This window comes from Geotrypetes seraphini, chromosome 12 (assembly GCF_902459505.1).
Source record: "Geotrypetes seraphini chromosome 12, aGeoSer1.1, whole genome shotgun sequence".
Classification (NCBI taxonomy): Eukaryota; Metazoa; Chordata; class Amphibia; order Gymnophiona; family Dermophiidae; genus Geotrypetes; species Geotrypetes seraphini.
This window is the reverse complement of record NC_047095.1, coordinates 57,366,722-57,393,117: the sequence shown is the minus strand read 5'-3', so window position 1 is coordinate 57,393,117 and position 26,396 is coordinate 57,366,722. Positions and strand designations below refer to the sequence as shown.

Below are 26,396 nucleotides of genomic sequence, written 5' to 3'. Positions count from 1 at the left end.
TCCCTCAAAAATGGAACCGACTGCACATCTTTCTTTTACTAAATCAAGTTTCAAGTTTCAAGTTTATTAGGGTTTTATATACCGCCTATCAAGGTTATCTAAGCGGTTTTACAATCAGGTACTCAAGCATTTTTTCCCTATCTGTCCCGGTGGGCTCACAATCTATCTAACGTACCTGGGGCTATGGAGGATTAAGTGACTTGCCCAGGATCACAAGGAGTAGCGCGGGGTTTGAACCCACAACCCCAGGGTGCTAAGACTGTAGCTTCAACCACTGCGCCACACACTCCACAATCACAATCACAATCACAATCACAATCAGAATGAATTTGAGATACCTTATTTGAGAAGTTATCTGCCAGCTGCTGAACTGCTGAAACAGTAATGTCTACGGTAGGGAAAGGCATAAGACGCCTTACCAATTGGAACAACATTTTAGGATTCAAACAACTGGTTCCTATCTCTTTAGCATAGCAGGACTTCCTGGTTTCGGCCATTTTCACATTTATAAGGATTTTAGTTTTTTGCCTCCAAAACCTGTGTCTTTCTAGATCACGATGGCAGGTTTTGTTATAAGCTACGCAATTTGTTATAAGCTACGTAATTCCTGTAGGAAACATATACCCCCTTGCCCTACATCATTAAGAGCAAAGAGCACTCCTCCCCTGGTAGTGATTATGCTCAACCCATGAAAGGTGCGTGCTGGGACTAAGCTGTCCTTGTGGGGATCCGAGATGGCCGAGCAGACTCACTGCTAGCAGTTTCAGCCGTCTCAAGCTCCAGAGATCCCACATTCCTTGATATAAAAAGGAGTTGGTGGATCTGCACAATGGGAAGGCTCAGCAGGGAAGGACCTCCCCCCCCCCTCCCTCCCAGCCTGGACTATTCCCAGTCTGCTGGCTGAACTCTCAAACTATAGGGAAAAGGAAGAGAAAGGGGGAAAAAAAAGGCAGGATGAAGCACATGGGCAAAACTTAAAGGGAACCAGAAAACCTGCTTCATAGGCCTGACCTGATCTGGGAACAGGAAAAAGCAGGGAAAGCTAGACAGGCTTGTTCCAAGGGCCATATCCAACCCTTAAGACCAAGTTCTGGGCCCCCCTGGCCCAGAACATCTATAAAACAAAGCATCAACCCCCTCCTTTGCAAAGCCGTGCTAGCGTTTTTAGCGCCAGCCATGGCGGTAAGAACTCGGACGCTCGTAGCGTCGGAGTTCTTACCGCCACGGCCGGTGCTAAAAACGTTAGTGCTTCTTTGTAAAGGAGGGCCCAAATGAATAAAGGCTTGCCAAGTCAGAGGCATATTCCTTTTATTCAGCCAAGCTGAATGCACCTTCCTCAGCTTATACAGATCAGTAACCTGTTCTAAAAGTTAGGGCCAACAGTTATGCAGTCAACCCATACAGATAATTCAATCAGGACAGTGACTGAATATCATTACCCTTTAAACAGTTTTAAGCACTACCTCTCCAGAACATCTTTGACAGCTCCTAAAGCTGTATGGCTAGATTTTGGTCGTCTACCGATAAACAAGTCCTAAAATGTATTCATTTAGATGGACAGAAAATTTAAATAAAAGCTCTCACACTGTAAGCACTTGATCCATGTTAAGACCTCTGGAATACTAACCCCACAGAGAGCAAGTCAAAACTGAGGCGATGGAAAACGCTAGAACAAAAATGTCAAGCGATTTCCACAAAAACAAAATTAGAAAGCACAAGTTACGCTGCCGACTTCCCTAAGAGAGCAGCGGCTCAGAATGCCTAAAGCAGCCTGGACATCAGCCAGGGTATTGATTTGCTGGGTATGGAAGTTTGCAATTCAAGACCCATCTATAAAAGCTGGCCTCCTTCCACCTTCCAATGTATCAGCGCAGCAATAGATGGCTTTTGTGTGCTCAGAGGTTAAACCAAGGTTTTGCCGGCTGCCTGGAGATTAATGTTTCTCCAGCTGGAAAACCTGCAGTGCCTCGTGGAATTATTGTGTCAAGCCCAAAACATACAGCTCAACTTTTTGGGTACACAGGAGCATAGTACAGTTTTTTTTGGGGGGGACTTATTCATTTATAACCCACTTTTTACAGAGCGGCTCACAATAAAACGCTCATGATAATTAAAGACATCAACATACATAGCACATCAACAATTCAGTGGCCAGCGCTTACATCATCGCTCTAAAACTCAGTGCCCATATTGCAAAACAAATGTCTCTTCAGTAATTCCTTGAAGTCACGCAAATGTCCCTGCTATCATATATTTATCATATATCCCTGCTATCAATGTATTTATCATATATATATATAAATAAATACATTGGTATTCGATTCCATTCCCTAGTTCTAGAAGTCACCAGCCTCAGGTATTTATCCAGAAGAAAATACAGCTCTGTGCGATTGACAGAACGAAGTTTTAGTAATGGGGCCTAAGGCGGACTAGAACTCATACTTTCCGGGGCCATTCCGTACACACACAAATAGACCATCACCAACTGTCTATAGTGTATGCGAGCTTCCAATTTTAACCAGTATTAACGTCACGTAAAAATCAGTTACATGGTCAGTCCTCTCTAACCGAAACAACGTTCTAACAAGCGAGTTTTGCGCACGTATAGAAATGGCTTTGAAAACAGAGAGGGCATCTTTAAAACTAGAGATTAAAATGCTGCCATGCCACTGGCTCAGACACTCTGATACCCCTGCAGAGAAGGTGGTGCTCAATCTCACATCTCCCATCTGAACCCATTGGGCTTTGGGGCAGGAGACCTCCTCTCACGCCACGCTCCCTTAGTACTATTTTTAAAAATGTATTGCTCTGGACAGGAGTACCGAGGCCCTGTGTGCGGCATTGATGGTACATAGCATATGAAATTAAAGAAGAGCACCCCGATCTTGTCTTCAGCTACATATAACGGCAGATTTTGGTATACCACCGACTTAAGCAGTCACCCTATACCTCCAGCATCCCGAGATGAGTTGGGACAGTCGCTACTGAAACAAACACTTCTTATGCCACCATGCGTCCCAACAGGAGATAAGCATTCCCCTTCAGTAGCTATCATAACACATCGCCATCCAACCCCCGTGGCAACTGCATGCATGTACTTGCTTCTGAAGACAGTCAATTATAAAGCTCATCTGGAATTGTGCTTGGATGAAAGATGCTCCAGAAATGCTATAAGCAGCATTACAGTAACAGAAGCAGGAAATCATAACACGTTTATAGACTTCCAAGACTCAAGAGAAACAGGCAGACCACAACCCACCTTTATGCTCAGTCAGGTCTGAAATTCTCCCCCACCCCTTTTATTTAAAAACCAAAATGAACCATATTACATACAGATGGAATATTATAATGTTTATCCCACTTTCCTTCAAAACTGTAGCTCCAAACCTGGCCTCTGACTGAGCCACTACAGCCATCTTATAATGCTTGACAAAGTAATTGAGAGAAGACCATGTGGCTACCTTTCAAATATCTGTGGGCAACAAGACAGCTACCTCCACCCAGGAAGCAGCAATCTGCCTGGTCGAGTGCATCCACAAGGCCACAGGAGGCTGCTTACCAGTGAGAAGATAGTTGAAAGAGGCCTTTGGCTTTTGGCCTAATACGCAATCATGGGCTTAGATGCTGCCAAGCCCCACTTCTGACCCCTGAGCAGCACAAAGAGCCTATCAGAGCTCTGAAACTCACTGGTAACCTCCGGATATCTGAAGAGAACTTGACGCACATCTAAGAGCCTCAAGCTCCCAAACAGAATAGCGCAATCATCCTCTCAAAATGAGGAGAGCTCCACAGATTGGTTAACATGGAACACTGAAACCACTTTGGGCAGAAAGGATAACGGCCCGACACGTCCCAGCCTCGGAAAACCAAAGAAAGGGGTCCCAGAAAAGACAGCGCCTGAATCTGAGCTATGCAAGCAGAGGAAATCGCCACTAAAAGGCCATTTTTAACCAGAGAGGCCTTCTATACAAACAGAAATCTTTCCCTACATGAAAGCAGATACAAATAGCTGCGTTTTCAATCATTTTTTTTAAATTTCAATCTGTCAGCACACAAGCATAATTGCTCCATCAATGCATTCTACATTTTAACACCTGCCACACAAAAAGCAGCTGCTCTAGTATCAGTATATCACACTTTAATCGATGTTTCAAGTAACATGGCATTTTCTGAACACAGTGATATACTGGGATAGTATAACATCAGCAATTACTTAAAATAGAAAATTTCTTATACCGCCTAATCAGCCTTGTAGGCGTTGTACAAAATCAAAAACATACAAATGCTAAAATACAAATTAAGAAGACAGGGGACGACAAAGACTTTTGGAGACATAAAACCATAACGAATGGGAACAAGAGGAAAATGGGCAAGAACTACAATTTTGAAGGTAAAAGAGAACAACTTAGGGGAAAAACAGTGGGAGGGGGGGAAGTAAAAATAAAATCATTCTAGGTCGCCCTTAAAAGGGCAGTTAAGTCTCAAAGGCATCAATAAAAAGAAATGTCTTTAGCTTTGTCTTGAATTGATTCTTCGCATAAATAAGCTGGGATACTATTCCAAAGAGAAGGAGCAGTCACGGGAAAAATGGAAGATCTCATTGTGTTTATGTACTTTAGTGACGGACTTTGGGCTGACAATCGAAGGATCTTAGAAGGGTTGTGTGGGATAAGAAGATTATTAATGAATTCTGGTCGGTTATTTTGTCAGATTTTGAAAGTTAACAGAAGTATTTTATAGGCGATTCTGTGTTCTACTGGCTTTATGTAAAAGGGGAGTAACATGGTCATGTTTTTTTGCACTAAAAACCGCTATTGCAGTTTAGTAAAAAGGGAGGGGGTATATTTGTCTATTTTTGTATAGTTGTTAGTGAGGTGACATTGCATAAATCATCTGCCTTGACCTCTTTGAAAACCCGTGGAATATAAATGATAATTAATATTTTCTCTGCGTACAGTGTGCTTTGTGTTTTTTTAAATTTTTGTTGTTGGTTGATCATTTTGACTTGGCCACAAAGGTAAGGGGGGGAGGAAGGGAGGGGAGCTGCTGAAAGACATCTAGTAATCCTTGCAGGCTTGACTATGCAGGGAATTATTTTTGTAAAATCATGTTTTGTTATATGACTGGCATTAGACTTTAATTTCTCTGAATGAATAGAATGAATATGATATAAAATTGCTTGTTTTTATGTGCGTGCACTGGAGGGAAGTGGAGAGAGAGTGGGCTGAGGACGCTGAAGGGAAATGGGGAAGAGAGAGTGGGGAGAAGATACTGATTTATAAATTGGCAATTGTACAGAATATTGTTTCTTTTTATACTTTAATATAATAAGTTCAGTATAAAACTATTCAAGGCTTGTGTGGATGGGATCAGATGGTTTGCGGGGACGGGGACTGAGCTTGTGGGGATGGAGACAATTTTTTTCCCCGCGTCATTCTCTAGGCTCTGCCACGAATCAATTTCGACTACGTGCAGGCGAGTGGGGTATCAGCCGGGTTGACGTAGCCGTCGTAGCATAAGTGGGCGCGGAGTATGGCTCTCAAAAGAAATCTTAATCGTTGTACTGCTGATCTTTGGCTCTTTTGACTAATGAATTTGCCTACCACTGCTTTAAGCAACTATATTTAACCCCAATGTGTGCAGTGTTGCACAAAAGTAAATGTACACTCCTGACTGGATATTTCAGAACAAAAAGAGACTTCCCACTGGCTATTTTAAACTAAAGCCTTAGTGATGTTTTAAATTCATTGAGAATATCCATTTTGGATTTTTTTTTTTAATATATCTTTATTCATTTTTAAACTCACAATAAGTATAACACAAAATACAATCATTTTATACCTTAACATTACTTGTTATATCATCAAATTATAGCTCTCATCAAATATCTCCCCTCTCTTATATCCAACAATTAATCATAAGCAGAAGAAATCATAAAATATTCTGATCCTCCCACTCCACACTAGACGTGTATGAACAAAAGGGAATTAATGTTTATTCTATGCAATACTTTCAATCTTTACAGTATCTTGTTAATGGCTCCCAAATAACCTGAAATTTCTTAAAATTTCCTTGCTGCAGGGCAATTATCCTTTCCATTTTGAAAATGTGACACAAAGAGTTCCACCAAAAGCTATAATGCAACCTATCCCAATTTTTCCAATTATTTGTAATCTGTTGTATGGCAACCCCTGTCATAATGAGAAGCTGATTGTTATTAGAGGATATTTGGCTTTTTGGATTTTTAAAGGATTTATTCAGTTAGTGAATAATAAGTTAGATGCAGCCTCTCCTCTGGAACAAGCATTACGAAAATCACCATCCAGATCATGACCTAAAACCTCACCCACATCATCTAAGCAGGACACATTGGTGTTATCACTATTATAAAATCATAAGCCCTTTAAAATAAAAAAATAAATAAATCATTACAACGAAAAGCATCCTAAATGTAAGTTTTCCTGGCTAATTTTGACGTTTCCTAAACCAAATCCAGAATCCCAGCAGTTGCAGCTGTTTCAAGTTGTTCACTCCAAGAGACAATTAGTGCTTGCTCAAGTGGTTCTTTTGATAAAGATTCCTTCAAACAGCAGTTAGATGACAAAATGCCTTTATCTAAGATACTGATTTCCATATAAATATGCTTTTACCCATTCCCTTTAATACAGTTAACCTTTACAGAGGAAATCTCAAACCTATTTGGCCAAACAGGAATATTCATCCTGCAGCATGTTTTCTGCTAAGGTTTGCTATCAATATCACTTTTTTTAAAATATCATCTTGAAACAAAGGTAAGACCCCCCAAATCTATGGAAGCCAAACGGTATGCTGAAAATAGGCTTAGTTTCAAGTTTATTAAAAATTTGATTTGATCGCTTATCAAAGTTTCTAAGCAAAGTACAATTTAAAAAAGGGAAAAAAGACGAACGACATATTTTAATATACAAAGGCATAAACAGGACAACATTTATACAATATAGTGCAGAGGTGTCAAAGTACCTTCTCGAGGGCCGCAATCCAGTCGGGTTTTCAGGATTTCCCCAATGAATATGCTTGAGATCTATTAGCAATCAATGAAAGCAGTGCACGCAAATAGATCTAATGCACATTCATTCATTAGTTTCTCTGTTTTATTTCCTACTTGGATTATGTACATCGCCTAGCAATTTTAATAGGCGATTCATCAAATGAATAAATAAACTTGAAACTTGATAATGTGTGTAACTAATGGGCAAACTGAATGGACCGTTCAGATCTTTATCTGCTGTCATTTACTATATTACCATGAAAGGAACACAAGAATGACAGCCCTCACATTTGCTCCCGAAAAAAAGCAAACCAACACTCACCCTCAACCCAAAGAGGAAAAGTAGATCTGGAAAAATACCCCCATGTCTAACTTCTCTTGGATCCTTTGACAACCCCTGAACATAGTAAATCTTCAGACGTAAAATAGATGCAAAATAAAAAATAAATGATTACAGGATGACAACTATACACGTTATTGGATTATGTTCATTCAGAAAAAAATAAAAATAAAAAATAAAATTTCACTGTTTTACTCCTCCTGGCCCCTGGCATGCCAATACAATACCTAATAGGAAAATTATTAAGTGTGGGAAAGATACACTCCCCCCCCCCCCCCACACACACACACATAGGGTAATCAAACAAGTACATAAGAACTGCCATCTCCGGATCAGACCTTCGGTCCATCAAGTCCGGCGATCCGCACACGTGGAGGCCCTGCCTGGTGTAATTTTAGTCACCCACATCCCTCTATGCCTCTCGTAAGGAGATGTTCATCTAGTTTGCTTTTAAATCCTAGAACGGTGGATTCCGCAATAACTTCCTCTGGGAGAGCATTCCAGGTGTCCACCACTCGTTGCGTGAAGCAGAACTTCCTGATATTTGTCCCGACTTGTCCCCCCCTTAACTTCAGTCCATGTCCTCTTGTCCGTGTCACATTGGACATTGTAAATAATGTTTTTTCCTGCTCTATTTTGTCGATTCCTTTCAGTATTTTGAAAGTCTCGATCATATCCCCTCGCAGTCTCCTTTTCTTAAGGGAGAACAATCCCAGTCTCTTAAGTCGTTCCTCATATTCCAAGTTCTCCATGCCTTTTATTAGCTTTGTTACTTGTCTCTGCACCCTCTCCAGCAGTTTTATATCCTTCTTTAGGTCGGGAGCCTTAAATTTCTAACATTTCCTGGCCTAAAAAGCAGAGAATGATACGGGGACAAAGTATGTCCCTGTCCTTACAGGCTCTGTCCCTATCTGCACAAACTTCGAACACTTATGGCTTCAGCAACTGGGCACGTGATGGAAGGAGACTGCAGATGATAAGAGTCGGATCAGCAGTCAAGACTTGTTGCCACATCAAAGACAGACAAGGCACAAATGATGTAATTTAACAATACTTAATTTGAATACAAAGCAGCTTCTGGTCTTTTTTTTTTTAATCATAGAGTTCAATTGCCAGTTGTCTAAGATGTATTGATACCGGCATTGTATAGAGGCTGTTCCATTTGTTTGAAAAAGTCTATTTAAGGCTAGTCTCAAGCGTTTAAAGAACGGCATGGAGACAAACTGTCCCCATCTAATTATCTACCACCAAGGAACACAATATAGCTATATCTCCTACTAGATTCAAAGAAGTCTATAAAAGGATCACAAAAATGTACAAAGAATGAATAAGAACAAAAAACTTTATATTACAGATATTATTGCTAAGCATTATGGATTAAAAGAGGCCCATATTTCAAAGAAGTAGGTTTTCAGCAATTTGTGAACATTTACAATTTACAGATGTCAAACAAATGGAAAAAAAACATGCAAAGCATGGCTCATGGAATTCCTTACAACCCGTGGGTGCATACATGTCTGTGTAGCTATGTTAATCCCATGTGCAAATTTGCCTTAAAGGAGAGAAGGGAAGGGGTGGCTTTGTTCATGGTGGTGGGGCAGTGGGATGCTAAGTTTCACTACATCTAAGTTTCTAAACGGCAGAAGCTAAAACTGTTTCTCCCAAGAATGCATCAGGTCACGGGGGGGGGGGGGGAGAGGGAGGGAGATTTTTGGGGAACCCCTAGTCCAATCTGACCTGTTTTTGAACACTGACTTTTCACTAATTTTCCCTTGCCACATTTGATCATGCTTTGCTTGCTAAAATCTTTTTGCCCCTCAGATATTTTTTAAACACCTTTTGTGTAACTCTTTCCAACCTCCTTTGGACTGGAAAGAAATTTTTTTTTTTTTAAGTCCCTGCTGTCTTTAAAAAAAAAAAAATCTCATGAGAACAACATTTATAAGTAATGAACTTGGTAGGCAGCAAATTTGTAAGAGCTCCAACGCTGAATTACAGCCTGCCATTATCACAGTGACAGTACTCCGAGAATGGAGAACTAAAGGACCCAGGCATGGGGTGACTTTCTGAGATATGACTGGAGGGATGGTATGATTAAAGGCAAGAACAGCCTTTCTGCACAAATCATAGACAATTAAGACCTCTACAGACGACAGTATAGAATGACACCGGGTAGCTTAAACACTAGCTGCGTTAGGATGATAAATGGATGTCCCTCTGTCACAGCATATTATTCAAAGGTCCCTGATCATCTTGGAAGCTTTCCTAGACTATATACCAGGCCAGCAGCCTTTTCTCACCTACAAGAGATCCTCTTCCTTCTTTCCCCCACAAGGCTTTGATTACACCATCTTCAACACCTCAAGCCAAGGACGAATAGACCATCCAAGCCAAGTAACAAATTACAAGTCAGCTCACATTAAGATAAAATGGATAGTTAAAATGCCTCATCTTTGCTTGTTCAAACAATATATAACGTACTACAGAAATGTTAATACTCAGACACACCGTTTAAAATTGGTGCAGAATTCCCCATCATAAACCCTGGCTCCATCCTCATCTTTTAATTGAACCACTTCCCAGACTTGACCCCGAGAGAAGGGGGAGAGAGAGAGGTCAATTCTCCATCTGGGTTAACCCCTTCCCTACCATTTTGCTCTCTCCCTTACATCCTCAACCTGTTCTCTCTCTTCCCCCTCACTAAGCTCTCTTCTCCATTCCAGTAGACTCCGACTCTCCACAGATTGATGTCCATGGCAGCAGCCGCCTCCTTTGCATAAGTGGATAATGTACAGGGGGGAGGGGAATTCTGCATGAATTCCCCCAGGATCGAACATAAAGCTAGTGGGCTCTACCTTAAGTGCAACCATTAATCTGAAACAGAAAATATGTTCCCATCCAGATTTAAGTTCATATTATGTTTACGCTGGACAGATTGGTTAAGTGTAGAATTTCCCAAATGAGTAGTCAGCCTGATACAAAATCTGAACAGCTAACATATTTCATCGCAACATAGAAACATAGAAAGTGACGGCAGAAAAGGGCCAAGGCCCATCGAGTCTGCCCACTACATTGACCCACCCACCTAGTTAATCGCTCTCTGATGACCTTTTCCCTCTTAGAGATCTCACATGAGCATCCCAACTGTTCTTACATATATTACATAAGCATCCCAACATACTTACATATATTACATAAGCTCTGGAATGCATTGCCAGAGGATATGGTAAGAGCAGTTAATGTAGCTGGTTTAAAAAAAAAAAAAAAAAAGTTTGGACAAGTTCCTGGAGGAAAAGCCTATAGTCTGCTGTCGACAGACATGGGGGAAGCCACTGCTTGCCCTGGATCAGTGGCATCGACTGCTGCTATTATTTGGGTTTTTGCCAGGTACTTGTGACTTATATTGTCCTCCGTGAAAATGGGATACTGGGCTAGATGGACCATTGGTCTGACCCAGTAAGGCTGTTCTTAAGTTCTTAACACATGACCACAGAAATAGCAAGAACAATCTTTTTTTTATTTTTTATTTCTATAGCACTATTAGACACATGCAGCACTGTACATTGTACATTCAAGAGACAGTCCCTGCTCAGAAGGGCTTACAATCCAATTACGAAAGCCACACAAGACAAAAGGGAGTCAAGAACATAGAGCTCATGTAGGGAATGAGAGGGGGCTGGAGAGGTAGGAGATGACTATTGAGGGGATGACAGACAGATATGTTGGTAGGGTTAGGATTTAAACACAGCTTTCTATATATAAAATGAACAGCCTATTCCTCTGTTCTATCTAGGTCAGATGCACTGAGGGTCTCTTCTGTTCTGTACCACTGGGAGAAATGCTTTATATAGTCATCTTTTAGCCTTCTTATATCAATTGCTCACGGCTGTCTAACCCCACTGTGGCTCAATCTTTGATGGCTGCTGTCCAGTGGTGTAAATGACACTTAAGCAGCCCTTGCATTGGAAGAAAAGGGTCCACTTCCAACCACTCCTGTACTTTCAGAAGATGGATCCTTCCCCCCCTTCTCGGTTCTAAGGGCCCTTCGTTTGAACATCTGCTATTGCTGTTACCACTTCATCTCAGTGCCTAGTCCACAAAAGGAAAACTGGCACCACATTCTTCATTCTTATTCCACAGCAAGTTAATACCTCTTGCAAGCAACATTGACCACCACTGCTACAAGTGACATTTGCAAATAGAGAATGACACGGTGACCATTACCCGCGGCTAGCCACAGGTAACCCGCTGGAATGAGGGGAGCGGTGAATTGCCTTGTCCCTGCAGTAAAGGATCTGCCGCGAGTTGCCTCCCTTACCACTCTTCTTGCTCAGCAGCACCCCCCCCCCCCCCCAACGAGTCCAGCAGCCACTCTACCTACCTATCGCAGCTCGAACAGTCCCCCACACTCACACCTAATGTATTTGCCGCCACCGGGGATCCCTCCTGCCCTCCAGCTGCATGCCCCCCTCTGTCGAAGCTGGCCCAGAAGGCTTCGCTCCAGTGTCAGAGCTGAAGCCTTCTGTGTCAGCCGGGGATCCCAGTTACCTCTTTCCAGCTGGGCTGCTCCTTCCTGCTTTCAGCCATACTTATTTGCAGGGATGCGCCGTGGGCATGTGGCTGCCCTGGAAGTGATGGATCCGCCGAAAGAGGAAGTTGCATCATGGAGGTGGGCCGGCCTCGCAAAGGCCCCCCGAGGCTGCCTGATGGAACCGCGGCTAAACTAACGCTAGCGGCAGCTGTGTTGGGGAACTTAAAAGCATGCTATGAGCTGTCACTAGGGAAAGGAGAGGTACTGCTGAGCCAGTGATTCCATCAGACAGCCTTGGGGCCTTTGTTAGGCCCGCCTCCGATGATGCAACTTTCTCTTTCATCTGAGGCGGGCCGAGGCTGCCTGATGGAATCTTTGGCTAAACTAAAGCTAGCGGCAGCTGTGTAGAGAATTTAAAAGCACTGCTGCTGGTCCGAGTGAGGGGGGAAGGGGGAGGCTGGGGAGAAAATATGACGGGAGAAGAAGTTGGGAGACATACAGCACCAGCGCCATGCATACGCGACAGCAGAAAGAAGTTGGGAGTAATACAACACTGGTACTGCGTACCCCCTGGGGTACACATACCGTGAGTTGAGAAACATTATCCTATACTATGCTAAATATACAGTAGAGATAGTAGAAGTAAAATGTCAAGAAACTAATATATTTCAATCATTGCACTATAGCTTAACAAATACAAATAAAATCACATTTAGGTAATATGATACAACTTTATTAGACTAAATACATTTGTCAATTAGCTTTCAGAGGCCAAAACTTCTTTCCTCAGGTCAGGACAGTATAAAGCAGTACCCTGTTACTTTATGTAAGAATATACGAAAGCTTAATTTTAAAAAAATTGTTATGACTTTTTTTTAAAAAAAATATTATTAAGTATTCTAAAATTTTGTGCATTTGAAATGCAATAAGGTACTACTGGGTGCTTGGAAAGAAAGATTTGAGCTTGCTTCCTAGTAGATGGAGATTTATGATAAATTAATTCTATATACATCATGAATGAGTATGCCATAAAACAACTTATCTAAAACATTTATATCCCACAATATCTAAAATTCTAGGTGGGTAACGATAAAGGCAAGTCAGTAAAAAAAACAGAAAAAAAAGAGTCTACAAAATTTAAGGTATGTAGAAGAACTAACAAGTAGACAGGGACAGATTTTTCAAATTAAGGGGCACCACAAGCACAAGGGGGCACTCTGAGATATTGAAAGGGGACAGGTTTAGAACAAACGCTAGGAAGTTCTTTTTCACTCAGAGGGTGGTGGATACATGGAACGCGCTTCCAGAGGCTGTTGTAGACAAGAAAACCTTAAATGGTTTCAAAGAAGGTTTGGATAGATTCCTAGAAGAAAAAGGGATTGGGGGGTATAGATAGGTATAGACCATTGCTCAGGCAATGGGCCGCCGCGGGAACGGACCGCTGGGCAGGATGGACCTATGGTCTGCCTCAGCGGAGGCAACTTCTTATGTTCTTAATTGCAGAAGAGATCAAACTGGCTATGTCGCTCGAAGCCCAAATGAAGTTGCAACTGTCTTATGTTGGTCACTGGAAAAGGACATCATGTTTGGGAAGATCGAAGGAACCAGCCGAAGAGGGCGGCCTGCAACCATGGGGATGACGCCCGAGGACCTTTCCAGACTAGCTAAGACTCGAGCACGAGTCGATGGCACCTAACGGCAGAATATTTTGTGTGGTGGACAAGATCATGTGCCACACTCAGCTTATCCATTCCCAATCATGTTTATTTATACTTGGATTGACCGCCTTTCACTTGAAACAATCAAAGTGGGTGTGTTTCATTTGTAATCCGCATAGAATTGTAGGATATGCAGAATATAAAAAGAAACAAAGAAAGAGAAAAGAAAAAGAAAGAAAGGAGGAGTGAAATACCTTGCCCCCTCTTCCACGAAACCACACTAGCGTTTTTTAGCGCAGAATGGCCCGCGTTACTCCCGACGCTCATTGAGTTCCTATGATCGTCGGGAGCAGCGCGGGCCATTCAGCACAGCTCTCTGCGCTAAAAAAAAAAAAACGCTAGCGCAATTTCGTAGAAGAGGGGGTTAATGTAGTTATCCATGCTACATAGCCACCCAACCTTTTCTCAAGTTTTGCAGAATCCTACATAGGCACCAACATTTCAAAATGATTGATGGTGCCAAACATGACACAAATTACCCCTGTCTGGACAAAGTGAAGGCGGCTCAGCATCCACACAGCTGGTTCCTAGGCTGCAAAGCATTTTCAATGTACGATTCTAACGTAAGAAAAAGGAAAGGAGGAGAAAGATTTTGGATGTGGTTCATGTCTTTTTCTAGCTGTAAATTAAAGCGAGTGGGGTTGTTCCTGTCCCTGAAGGGCTCACAAACGGAGCCAAAGGAAGAGGGTTAAGCGACTCATTCGAGACCACGAGGAGCAGCAGTGGGACTTGAATCCTGTTTCAGAGCCCGCCACTAGAGAATGAGTCGGGGACAAATTTGTCGGGGACAAGCTACCCCTGAAGCAATTTAAGAACACATTACAGTACATCAAAGTCACACCACAACAACCAACACAAACACATGCAATAAAATTAACTATACTACAAACTGAATGGAATATCAAGTAGTATCATATAGAACAGAGGTCTTGATAGTTTGCTAACACACTAATGCAATTACCGTATTTGCCGGCGTATAAGACGACCCCCCAACTTTTACAGTTAAAATATAGAGTTTGTTATATACTCGCCATATAAGACTACCCCTTCTTCCGCACACCTTCTGCACAACAAATAAAACTTAAAAGAACATCAGAATTTATTTCAACAATTTTAATTAATTCACTAAAGCTGAATAGAACAATAAACCCATGGGAGCTGCCCTGCTATTTGTTTTCTAAACTGTTAACCAAACTGAAACTGTCAATGATAGAAGGAAGATAACACATAGAGGGAGAGAGCAAGTGCCGGGCAAGTCCCTAGCAAGTTTGCTGGCATGACAGTTTCCCTTTAAAAGCCTTCAAAAGCCTCCTGTTCGCCCCCGCAACTTCCTTAAGGGCTAGACTCCACACACGGCCGCATGTGCGAGAGACGTAGTCAAGAGAAAAGGGGTGGGGCCAGAGCGCCGCTGCTTCCCGCTGCGCAGGATGAAGGAGCTGGCACCCTTGTCACACTGATGTCCCGCCATGGCCCCGCTGATGTCCCGGCAGGTTTACTAGTACCGTAAGCACCGTAAGGAGGTAAGGAAGGAGATGTTAGGGCATGTAAAGTAAGGGCATGTAAACAGTACCCGGCGTATAAGACGACCCCCGACTTTGGGGAGGATTTTAAGGTACTGAAAAGTCGTCTTATACGCCGGCAAATACGGTAGTTAAAGGCCTGCATGAAAAGTCTCGTCTTTACCATTCTCTCCAAACACCTCCAGGGAGTTTACTCGGCTGAGGGATTTTCAAAGAAAGCACATTCCATAGTTCGACTGAAACCCAAGAAAATGCCCTGGCATCAATTCTACCAAGTTTAGCCTCTTATGAAGGGGACCCTCAGGAAAAACCTAGATGACGACCACCAGGCCCACAAGGCCACCACTTATTTAGTCGGATAGTTAATGTTATGTGGTACACACGTGTAAAAATAAAATTCCTAAACTATGTTCAAAAGAGAATTGGGGGGGGGGACGGAACTGGGACTTGTATACTGCCTTTTTGTAATATTAAAAACACACTCAAAGCGGTTTACATACAGGTACTTGAAGCATTTTCCCTATCTGTTCTTGTGGGCTCACAATCTGTCCAACGTACCTGGGGCTGTGGAGGACTACGTGACTTGCCCAGGGTCACAAGGAACAGCACTGGGATTGAACCTGCAACCTCAGGGTGTTGAGGCTGCAGCCCGAACCAGGGATTTCAGGCATTGAGCAGCAGCACAGATATAGACTTGGAGAGAAGCCCAACATACAGAGTTTAAATGTAAAATTTTGATAAATACGCAGATGACATTTCTATTTTAATCCCTCTAAATAATTTTACCACTGAAATTTTAAACCAGATATCTTCTATTATGACTCAGATAGAACAGTGGACAATTATTTCAAACTGAAACTCAATACGGAAAAGACCAAACTTTTCTTGGCTAGTCCCAACGACAAAATAACAAACTCACTGCGTCATCTTAATGGTCATGACTACCCGATTATTAAATCTATCAAAATTCTGGGAGTCACACTAGACCGACATTTAACACTAGCAGAACACAGGAACTTAGTGGTACAAAAATGTGGAAATTAAGATAATCCTTCGATCTCAACACCCCTGTTTCGCGCAATCAAATTGTCCTCCTAAACTTATTGATACCATGTTTGTGACTGCTCTCATGCATATTCTGAAAAATTGGAAATCATCTTCGTTATTAGATTATACTTTTTGGTGGAACTCTCTATGTATGTACCACAGATTTGAATCATATGCATATGAAAATAAAATTTCACTCCATAAATCCATGAATTGGAAAAACAAAAAATCACCCTGGTCATTTTTAGATTCATATGTACATTCTACTATGTAGACACTCCTGTCTTCTCCTCTCTTTAAAAATTATATATATATATATTTTTTTTTCTTTCTCTCTTCTTTTTTCCTCTCTCTTTCAATTTTTACTTTGTCCTATTTCACTTTCTATTGTCATACATCACCACAAACAAATCCAAAAACAACTCTGAGCTTTTCTTAATAATATGGGCCTTTATAATTAACTGTATATTAATGCAAAATGTTATACTACTTTTATGTATTTGAATTGCTCCTTGTATTTTTTAAAATACTGAATAAAATTTATTGAACTAAAAAAAAAAAAAAAAAAGAACCATTAAAAAGTATTTTGATCCTTCATCGTTCAGACTATTGGTGCAGGCATTAGTTTTATGTATTTTAGACTATTGTAACATCATCTATTTAGGAGCACCCAAAAAAATTCTAAGAACATTAAGGATAATTCAGAATACAGCTGTTTGATTGATTTTTGGTTTAAAAAAGAACGACCATATTAGTCATATTATCGTTTACTTTATTGGCTGCCTTTGGAGGCAAGAGTATTATTCAAATTTTCCTGTATCTGCTTTAAGCTGATATCGGGATGGTCTCCAGCAATTTACCTTTGTCCTCATTTTGTATTGCATAGACCATCAAGAGAAACTAGAAACTTCTACTTATTTGCTTCTTAGATAGGACCCTAGCATTTCAAGCTGGTAGGCAATAATCAAGCTATGTCATCCTATTGCTGTTTTCGGAAATTAATTAAGACCACTTTGTTCAATAAGTTTATTACTTAGTGAGTTTTATTACTTAAATTCTATTTTACAAATTTTTATATTTTTTACTATATTATTGTATTTTGCCGTTTGTCCAGCTCTTTTTAGTGTAAACCACCTAGACCTTTTGGTTATGGCGGTATGAAAGAATAAAGTTATTATTATTAAAAACAGACTACTGCAACAGTTTGCAAGGCCCTAGACCAGATTAGTAAAATCAACCAAATTAACAGACTTGTACACACAGCATATGTGAAAAGGCATTTTTGGCCACCAACTTATTTATCTTTTAATCTGTTATCTGCAGATTCTGGACTTTAACTACTAGCAAGTCACACTCCAGAATGCTTATACTGTACTCCTGTCACCACCTAGGTTCTCTACTTATTCAAGAGGCAATGTTTGGTTCTTTAATATGCCTTAAGTTGTTTTACCAACAGCAAAAATTGCATCTTAATTCATAGGTTACGATACATACATTTGATTTGTGCATGTTAAGCTCTGATGCAAGTTTTCAAAGAGGTGTGAAAAAAACATGCCAAAATGAACTGAAAACAAACTAAAAATTTCTTTCTGTATTCCTACAGTAATACAGATGTGCACAAAGAGAAGAGTGGATCCCAATCAAATGTGTCACCAAAGTCCTTTATTAAAATTCAAGACAGACACTTCGTTAAACACCAAACATGATACTTTAAATGAATTCTAGACTCCAAGAGATATCAGCATAGCATATAACGCAAGAGGAGCAGCCTTGTCCCCTATTTTCTTATAGGTAATCATGTGAGCTACTATATTGATTTTTTTTTTTTAATTTTATTTCTTATATACCGCTATACCGTGAGGTTCAAAGCGGTTTACAATGAAGATAGATTAAAGATACATTAAAATAAAATAAATAAAAATGGTACTTTGGATTTCCCTAGCTCTCCCGAAGGCTCACAATCTAGCTAAAGTACCTGAGAAAACAATAAATAAAAATAAAATAAATGAAATAAAGTAAATTCCAGTCAGACAATAGGATCTGATGTTAGAAGTTCATAAAGACAATATGCCAAGGAGCGAAAGCTGGTATGCTCCTTGAGCCCTGACGTATGCAGCCAAGCCAACACACAATATTTCAGCCATGAGGTTTCCCAGGAAGTAGTAATGAGTGCCAAAATACAGGCTAGTCATTTAGATCAGAGTCAATGCAATGCTAAAATGCAGGCATGTCATTTGGATCAGATGACCTCTGCAACAGCCAGACAACCGCCACTATCATCTCAGTGCATCAGCTGCATTAAACGGTCAACTGTCACCATTCTCATTCTGGATTAGAGAATGACATGGGGACAAATCTGTCCCCGTTCCTGCAGGAACTCAATTTCCCTGTCCCGTCCCCATGGGTTTTTGTCGCTGTCCCTATCCCATTCCTGTAAGCTCTGCCTTAACTGCACAAGCCTCAAACACATGATTTTAAAGTGTTTGAGGCTTGCGCTGATGAGGACGGAGCTTACGCATTGGTGGAATGAGGCATTATGACATCACAATCTGAGTTCTCGAATGTTGCTACTTATGATTTTAAGCGAAATCTGTTTTTATTAAGCAACAATCCATAACAAATGCAAACAGCAGACAAAAGTGTTGGTATTTGTCCCCCCCCAACAAAAGAAAACAGGACTTGTGCGGATCAGAACGGAGCTTGCAGGAATGAGGAAAAGAACTCATGAGGAAGTGTCATTCTCTATTCTGGATCAGTTGTAACTTATTAAGTACCTGCTGTATACTGGAAATCCTAGATATATAGCACTGAAATAATTGTTATGACTCAGTACAGTTGCTTGCACCACCATATGGAAATCAAGTGTAAAGAAGACCTCAGCTTTCCCATAATTTTCAACTTCACCCAAGCCTTTTCAGGTATCTGACCAATTTGAGCAGCCAAGGAAAGAAAGACTGATTAAAAACTCCCTAACATTTTACTTCAGTTTTAACTTGTACAGTATATCATAATTCAAATAATTGACCACAAGCAACTCTCGGAATGTGGCATGCCCCTCTCCCAATATTTTTTGTTTTACTCACATTCACCTTAAGAGAATTAGGCAATGTAGCTGTCAGAAATCAACAATGTTTAAACAAAGCACATGTCTTTTTCCATATTTACAGCAGTACTTAATCGGCTGTATATAATCGGTGCTCTAGGCCCCTCTCCTGCCTCCACGTGCAAAGCCAGCGCGAGACATAACTCAACTCGAGGACAGGAAAGCGGGCGTGGCCACGAAGGTGTAGAAGGCTTGACAGCTTACTCTACCTTCCCCACTCTCCTATAGGAAGCCACAGCGCGCGACCCATCTTGTGCTGCTCAGCAGCCAATCAGAAGAAGCCATGCATCCGGACAAACGCTTCATTCATAAAAAAAAAAAAAAAAAAAATAGACCGTCGACATGTCATCTTTCTTTTCCGCGAGCAAATCTACGTGCCCGGGGCCCCGGTTGCGATATGGCCACATCGTCCCGCCACCGACCGCTAACGAATAAAAAAAAAAAACCAGGCGATCCCCGACCGGGCGCAGGTGCAACGCGAGCAGACCCGCGGGTTACTTACGGCAGCCGTCCTCGTCGCTGTTATCCGAGCAATCGTCCTCCTCGTCGCACCGCCACACGGAAGGGATGCAGCGCTCGTTCCGGCACTGAAACTGGTTCTCCTCGCATTCTTTTGTCATCTCTTCGGCTCCTGATCAAAGGGGGGAGGGGAAAAAATTAAAAAGATTTTAAGAAAGCGTTCGCCCCTCTCGCTCACGCACTGGCACATATCGCGACACAGGCCTCTCGGCTCTTTGCTGTACTGTAAATTATAAGACGTGTAAACAGTGCCGGGGGGGGGGGCTAATTCTCAACTCTGACCTAAAAAAATTAAAAACACTTCCATGGCATCGCTCTTGACATTTACTTTAGAAAATGTCCCGACATAAAAATCACGGAATTACATTACATTGTTTACATGCTTTGTCAATTTATGTAACTGAAGAATTACAATTTTAAAAATATATATATAAAAGCAAAACTAAAAAAAAAACTAGTGTTAAGGGAATTGGTTCGCCCATTTAAAAAGAGTTAAATTTAAACAAACAAGCAAAAAAAAGAGTAATGTTTAATCATTGGCAAAGTCAATACAGGTTTTAAGCATACAAACCCTTATAACCTGTTATTTCATCGATTTAAAAATATTAATGCAATGTTCTTTTAAACAAAAGTCATTCATTCATTAAATCAGAAACCATTTTTTATTCCGTAAAAGGTAGAGCACAAACTAGCCACACTCTGCTCACTTGATCCAAGCATTTCATCCATCTTTAAAAACAAAGATAGTTAAAATAACGGCATCAGCACAGCTGGCTTCATTTTCTCCTTTCACGATCAAAGAAGCCAGATCCTGTCAGTTCAGCGAAACCAACTCTTTCGTGCCCCAAGGCGCCTCCGCAAACTATCGGGTCCATAATAAAAAAGCAAACGACGATACACTACAATGATGAAAATGCAACAAAGAGCTTTTCTAGTCAAACGCATTTGTACACCGAGGCATATTGTTTGGCCAGCTGAAATGCAGCCAGTAGTAAAACCTAAGCATGTGCCCATAATGCTTGGCAAGCAGGAAATTACGGGGTTTTTAACCTGACAGCAACGTCTGCATTCCGAGGTAGAACAATCACCTTTAGAAATGTGCCACAAGAGATGCAAAAGGAGCACCCGGCTGACTCCCGACCACATCGCGCTCTTATAGCCTGCCTGACCGGCGTGCTTGCAGCGGGAGGCGGACTACTGCTGGCGGCAAGGCGGCTTCCTGCTGCACGCATAGGTTTGAACGGGCTGGGATGCGGCTGCTTCCCTCTGGGCGGGGCCTACGGTGGCCAGCCTATGGCTGCGCGATGCCTGGCCGCTCCCCTCGGCCAAGCCTGAAGCGAGGCGCGCGCTGCTTTCACTTCGAGTCCGGCGCGGTGGGAGGAAGGTGGCTGCGGGAGGAGCGGGTTTCCTGCAGAGCTACGAACACTGGAGGAGAGCGCGCGCTGTGCTTCCTGTTCGCACTTTCGCGTCGAGGTGTGCGCGCTTAAAGGACACGTGACATCTTTCACACACTGTATTGTTCTTCCCTGTCACTGGCAGTTTGGTTGGGGAACTATGAAGGTGTGGGGTGCCCCTTCTCAAATGAGCTGGGTGCTAGTTTACAATTGACTCCTGTTTCCCACAGCTAACAGGAATACCCTCATTTTTGCTTCTTAACCCCCCCCCCCAAAAAAAAAACCCAACCCTCGAAAATACTGGACTATACACAACCTGAATATAAACTGAGGTAACCTCCTCCCTCACCCAAAAAAAAGGGTGACTGGAATATAAACCTCTAAAATGAAGACAGGTCCAGGTTTTCCCAGATATCTGGTAACCCCTATTTAGGGAAAAACTGGAACTCAAAAGCAGCATGATATAGGGTTACCCTATTTTGCTTCTAGAAATCCTGTATACATGACCACACCCTGTTCCACCGTCTAGCCTCACCTTGTTCTGCCCAAGCCCTGCCCATTGTCTCTAGTCCCACCCCATTCCACCCACAGCAAGCTGCTTTTTTAAATTCCTGACCAGGCCGCAGCCGAGGGCCTCCAAGAGCATGCACAGACACGTGTGACAACATCCAGGCATGCTCAGAGGCCCTCCAGACACAGCCAGAGTTTTCCAAAACCCAGCCAAATTGGCAGGTTTTGAAAAGTCCGTCAAGGCACCCGGACAGTCCTCTAATAAAAAAACATGTCCGGGTTTTCCCAGCTGTCTGGTAACTCTAACAGGATAGGAAGCGAGATCCAAGCCCTGAGTGCATGCTACCTGCCTAGTCAATAGTGAACATGTGGAGAATCAAGGGTCTAAGCACGAAGGAGCCTCAAGGGCCTGGGCTTCCTTTCTCACCTTGGGTTCAGGCCCCCTTAAAATTCCTGCATTGGGTGGTCTGCTGCTATGGCTGGTTTCATGAAAACAGCATAGACGGAGATGGGGGGGGGGGGGGCAGTGTGGCAGCAGCCAATAGAAAGTGAAACTCTTTAGCTAGTGGGGCTCGGGGATCCCTGCCGGCAGGGAAAGATATCTGGGGTCATTGGGGGGGGGAGCTCAGAAGTTAGAGTGGAGAGCAGGGGCAGGGCTGTTTTGTGCCCCCCACTTTGAGCTCAGGCCCCCATTAAAAATGGAAGTCTGACTACATGGCTGAGGAGAATTAGGATCTAGAAAAGAGAGGAAGGGCTTATTTATTTATTTAATTTGTTTTCTATTCCGTTGTCTCCAAAAAGCTCAGAACAGTTACAGGTTTAACATATATAATTTCAGTACAAGTTTTAATCCTAACTTGATGCATTCTAGGGTTTAATATTTATAAACATAATATACAGTTTGCTGTAGTTATCCTTACGGTGCAAGGTTTTTAGTACAAGTTTTATCCTAATTTGACACACAGAAAGTTAGTGTATGATTCAAGTTATCCTTATGTGACACATACTGTTTCTGGTACCAATATACATTTCTTTGTAGTTTATCCGTCAAGGGCAGGGGTTTAGGTGAAAAGGTATATTTTTATTGCTTTTCTAAAGCTGAGGAGTCCTTCAAGGGATCTGATCTGCGGGGATAGTCAATTCCAGTTGCTCGGTATAAACTGGAAGTAGAACCATCGCTTTGTGGTTTGCAGTTGAAGGGCGTGACCAGGGGGCATTGTGAGGCATATTTCGTCCTGGGAGCATACGGAGGAAGCTTAGTCGTCACGTAGCCCAGCGCCATGTCGTACAAGGATTTGAACGCTAGCATCAAGCCTTGGAAGACACATTTGGCTGCAGGTAGGCAGTGAGCCGACACTAGAGCCTGAGAAACAGGGTTGCGGGCACGAAGGTTTGTCAGAAGCCTGATCGCCGTGTTTTGAACACGCTACAGACATCATACATTTTTCACCGTGAGACCGTTGAATAGCGCATTGCAGTAATCCATGCGGGAGAATACTAAGGCATAGAGCAGTTGGCTAAAGTCAGACTCTGAAAAGTAGTTCCTTATTTTTCCAGAGTTGTCGTAGGTAGTAAAACGAGGAAGATAGCACCTGAGCGATATGGTCGGAAACAGTGGCGTACCGAGGGGGGTGTGGTCCACCCCGGGTGCACGCCTTAGGGGGGAGTGCACAGCCGGCCAGGTCAGGGTCATCCTGCCCTACTGTGCAACAGGACCTGCATCTCAGCGCAGCTGCCGGTTGACCCCATCTGACTTACTTGCTCTGGAGCAGAGTCGGCAGCTGTGCTGAGGTGCAGGAAGGTCCCCTGTTGACTCGTCTGCCGGCTTTGCTCCAGAAGAAGTAAGTTGCAAGAGATCCATAGCGACAACCTTTAACTTCAAGAAAGGAAACTACGAAGCAATGAGGGAATTGGTAAGGAAGAAACTTAGGAACACTTCCAAAACATGACTAACGGTAAATCATGCCTGGTCCTTCTTCAGGGACATGGTGAACGAGGTGCAAAATCTGTATATCCCCAGATTCAGGAAGGGGTGCAAAAAGAATCGAACAAAAGACCCGGCGTGGATAACCAAAATAGTGAAGGAAGTGATAGGCAATAAGAAAAATTCATTCAAAAAATGGAAAAAGGACAAATCTGAGGGGAACTGGAAAGAGCACAAGAAGTATCAAAAAGAATGTCACCGTGCGGTTCGGAAAGCTAAAAGAGAGTATGAAGAAAGGCTAGGCAGGGAAGCAAGAAATTTCAAACCGTTCTTCAGATATGTTAAAGGGAAGCAGCCAGCTAGAGAGGAAGTGGGACCGCTAGACGACGGAGACAGGAAGGGAGTGGTGAAGGAGAAGAAGGTAGTGGCAGAAAGGCTTAACATGTTCTTCTCGTCTGTATTTACTAATGAAAACACGTCCAACATGCCGGAACCTGAGCAATTCTTCAACGGAAGTCAAGCAGAAAAATTAACATTCATAGAAGTGAGCATTGAGGACGTTCGCGGGCAGATAGAAAAACTAAAAACTGACAAGTCCCCGGGTCCGGATGGCATACATCCAAGGATTCTGAAGGAATTAAAGGAGGAGATAGCGGAACTACTGCAGCAAATTTGTAACTTATCCCTGAAAACAGGCGAGATCCCGGAGGATTGGAAGATAGCCAATGTTACGCCCATCTTTAAAAAGGGATCAAGAGGTGATCCGGGAAACTACAGGCCAGTGAGCCTGACTTCAGTTCCTGGGAAAATGGCAGAAGCACTGATAAAAGAAAGCATTGATCAACATTTTGAAAAGCACGAACTTCTGATAGCCAGCCAGCATGGTTTCTGCAAGGGACGATCGTGCCAAACAAACTTATTGCACTTCTTCGAAGGGATTAACAAACAGATGGACAAAGGAGACCCCATTGACATCATATATCTAGATTTCCAAAAAGCCTTTGACAAGGTGCCCCATGAACGTCTACTCCGGAAACTGAAGAACCATGGGGTGGAAGGAGACGTACATAGATGGATCAGAAACTGGTTGGAGGGTAGAAAACAAAGGGTAGGAGTGAAGGGCCACTACTCTGACTGGAGGAGGGTCACGAGTGGTGTCCCGCAGGGCTCGGTGCTCGGGCCGCTACTATTTAATATCTTCATAAATGATCTAGAAACAGGGACGAAGTGCGAGATAATAAAATTTGCGGACGACACTAAACTATTTAATGGAGCTCGGACTACAGAGGAATGTGAAGAATTGCAAAGGGACTTGAACAAACTAGAAGATTGGGTGACGAGATGGCAGATGAAGTTCAACGTTGAGAAATGTAAGGTATTACATGTGGGGAGCAGAAACTCGAGGTACAACTATACAATGGGAGGGATATTATTGAATAAGAGTACCCAGGAAAGGGACTTGGGGGTATTGGTGGACATGACAATGAAGCTGACAGCACAGTGTGCAGCGGCCGCTAAGAGAGCAAATAGAATGCTTGGTATAATCAAAAAGGGCATTACAGCCAGAACGAAAGAGGTTGTCCTGCCGTTGTATCGGGCAATGGTGCGCCCGCATTTGGAGTATTGCGTCCAATATTGGTCGCCGTACCTTAAGAAGGATATGGCGTTAGTCGAGAGGGTTCAGAGGAGAGCGACGCGTCTGATAAAAGGTATGGAAAACCTGTCATATGCTGAGAGATTGGAGAAGCTGGGTCTCTTTTCCCTGGAGAAGAGGAGACTTAGAGGGGATATGATAGAGACTTACAAGATCATGAAGGGCATAGAGAGAGTAGAGAGGGACAGATTCTTCAAACTTTCGAATAATAAAAGAACAAGAGGGCACTCGGAAAAGTTAATAGGAGACAAATACTAGGAAGTTCTTTTTTACCCAACGTGTGGTGGACACCTGGAATGCGCTTCCAGAGGACGTGATTGGGCAGAGTACGGTACTGGGGTTCAAGAAAGGATTAGACAAATTCCTACTGGAAAAGAAGATAGAGGGGTATAGATAGAAGATTACTGCACAGGTCCTGGACCTGCTGGGCCACCGCATGAGCGGACTGCTGGGCACAATGGACCTCGGGTCTGACCCAGCAGAGGCATTTCTTATGTTCTTATGTTCATCGGAGGGGTGGACCCGGCAGACACAGTCATCATGGGACCTTGCCGTAACTCTCTGCATCTGCCGGGTCTACCCCCTCCGATGTAACTTAGTTCTTCCGGAGCAAAGCCGGCAAATGAGTCATCGCGGGACCTTCCAGCACACGGCTGCCGACTCTGCTCCAGAGTAAGTACATCGGAGTGGGGTGTACCGGCAGCCGGCAGCTACAGTCATCGCAGGAAAGGAGCAGGACTGCTGGAATGGAAGACTGGTGGAGGGAAAGAAAGGGGGCAGATGCTGACTGAAGAGAGATGGATTGAGAGAGAAAGGGCAGACATTGGATAGTAGTGGGGAGGGTAGAGTGGGGAGCCTATGCTGGATGGAAATGCAGATGTGAGAGATAAGGGAGCAAATGCAGGAGAGAAAGGGGAGCAGACGATGGAAATGGACAGAGAGGAGAAGGTACTAGATGGAAGGGGTAGATAAAGAGGGAACATGATGGAAGGAGGGGATAAATAAAAGGAGGGCACTTGATGGGGGAAAAGGATTGAGTTAGGGAAATACTGGAGGGGTGAGGGAAAGAGGTGGTGAGCTGTAGGTAGACAGTTAAAAAGGAAATTGAT

The 26,396-nt window shown here is 42.7% G+C and overlaps 1 protein-coding gene across 5 annotated transcripts in view; it reads right to left on the bottom strand.

The window, feature by feature from the left end:
* LRP8 (LDL receptor related protein 8) overlaps nt 1–21,218 on the bottom strand; it is a 390,473-nt gene extending 369,255 nt beyond the window's left edge. Inside the window, exons 1-2 of one of the 5 annotated variants that reach the window (XM_033917173.1) lie at nt 20,894–21,218; nt 19,789–19,917 (exon numbers count right to left, since the gene is read on the bottom strand). In XM_033917173.1, the coding sequence (XP_033773064.1) occupies nt 19,789–19,917; nt 20,894–20,951 (187 nt within the window). In that variant the 5' untranslated portion in view covers nt 20,952–21,218. Of the gene's footprint in view, nt 1–19,788; nt 19,918–20,512; nt 20,668–20,893 lie in introns of those variants that run through there. The other 4 variants (XM_033917171.1, XM_033917172.1, XM_033917169.1 and 1 more) reach the window with 4 other exon arrangements.
* Between the last annotated feature and the right edge of the window lie 5,178 nt (nt 21,219–26,396).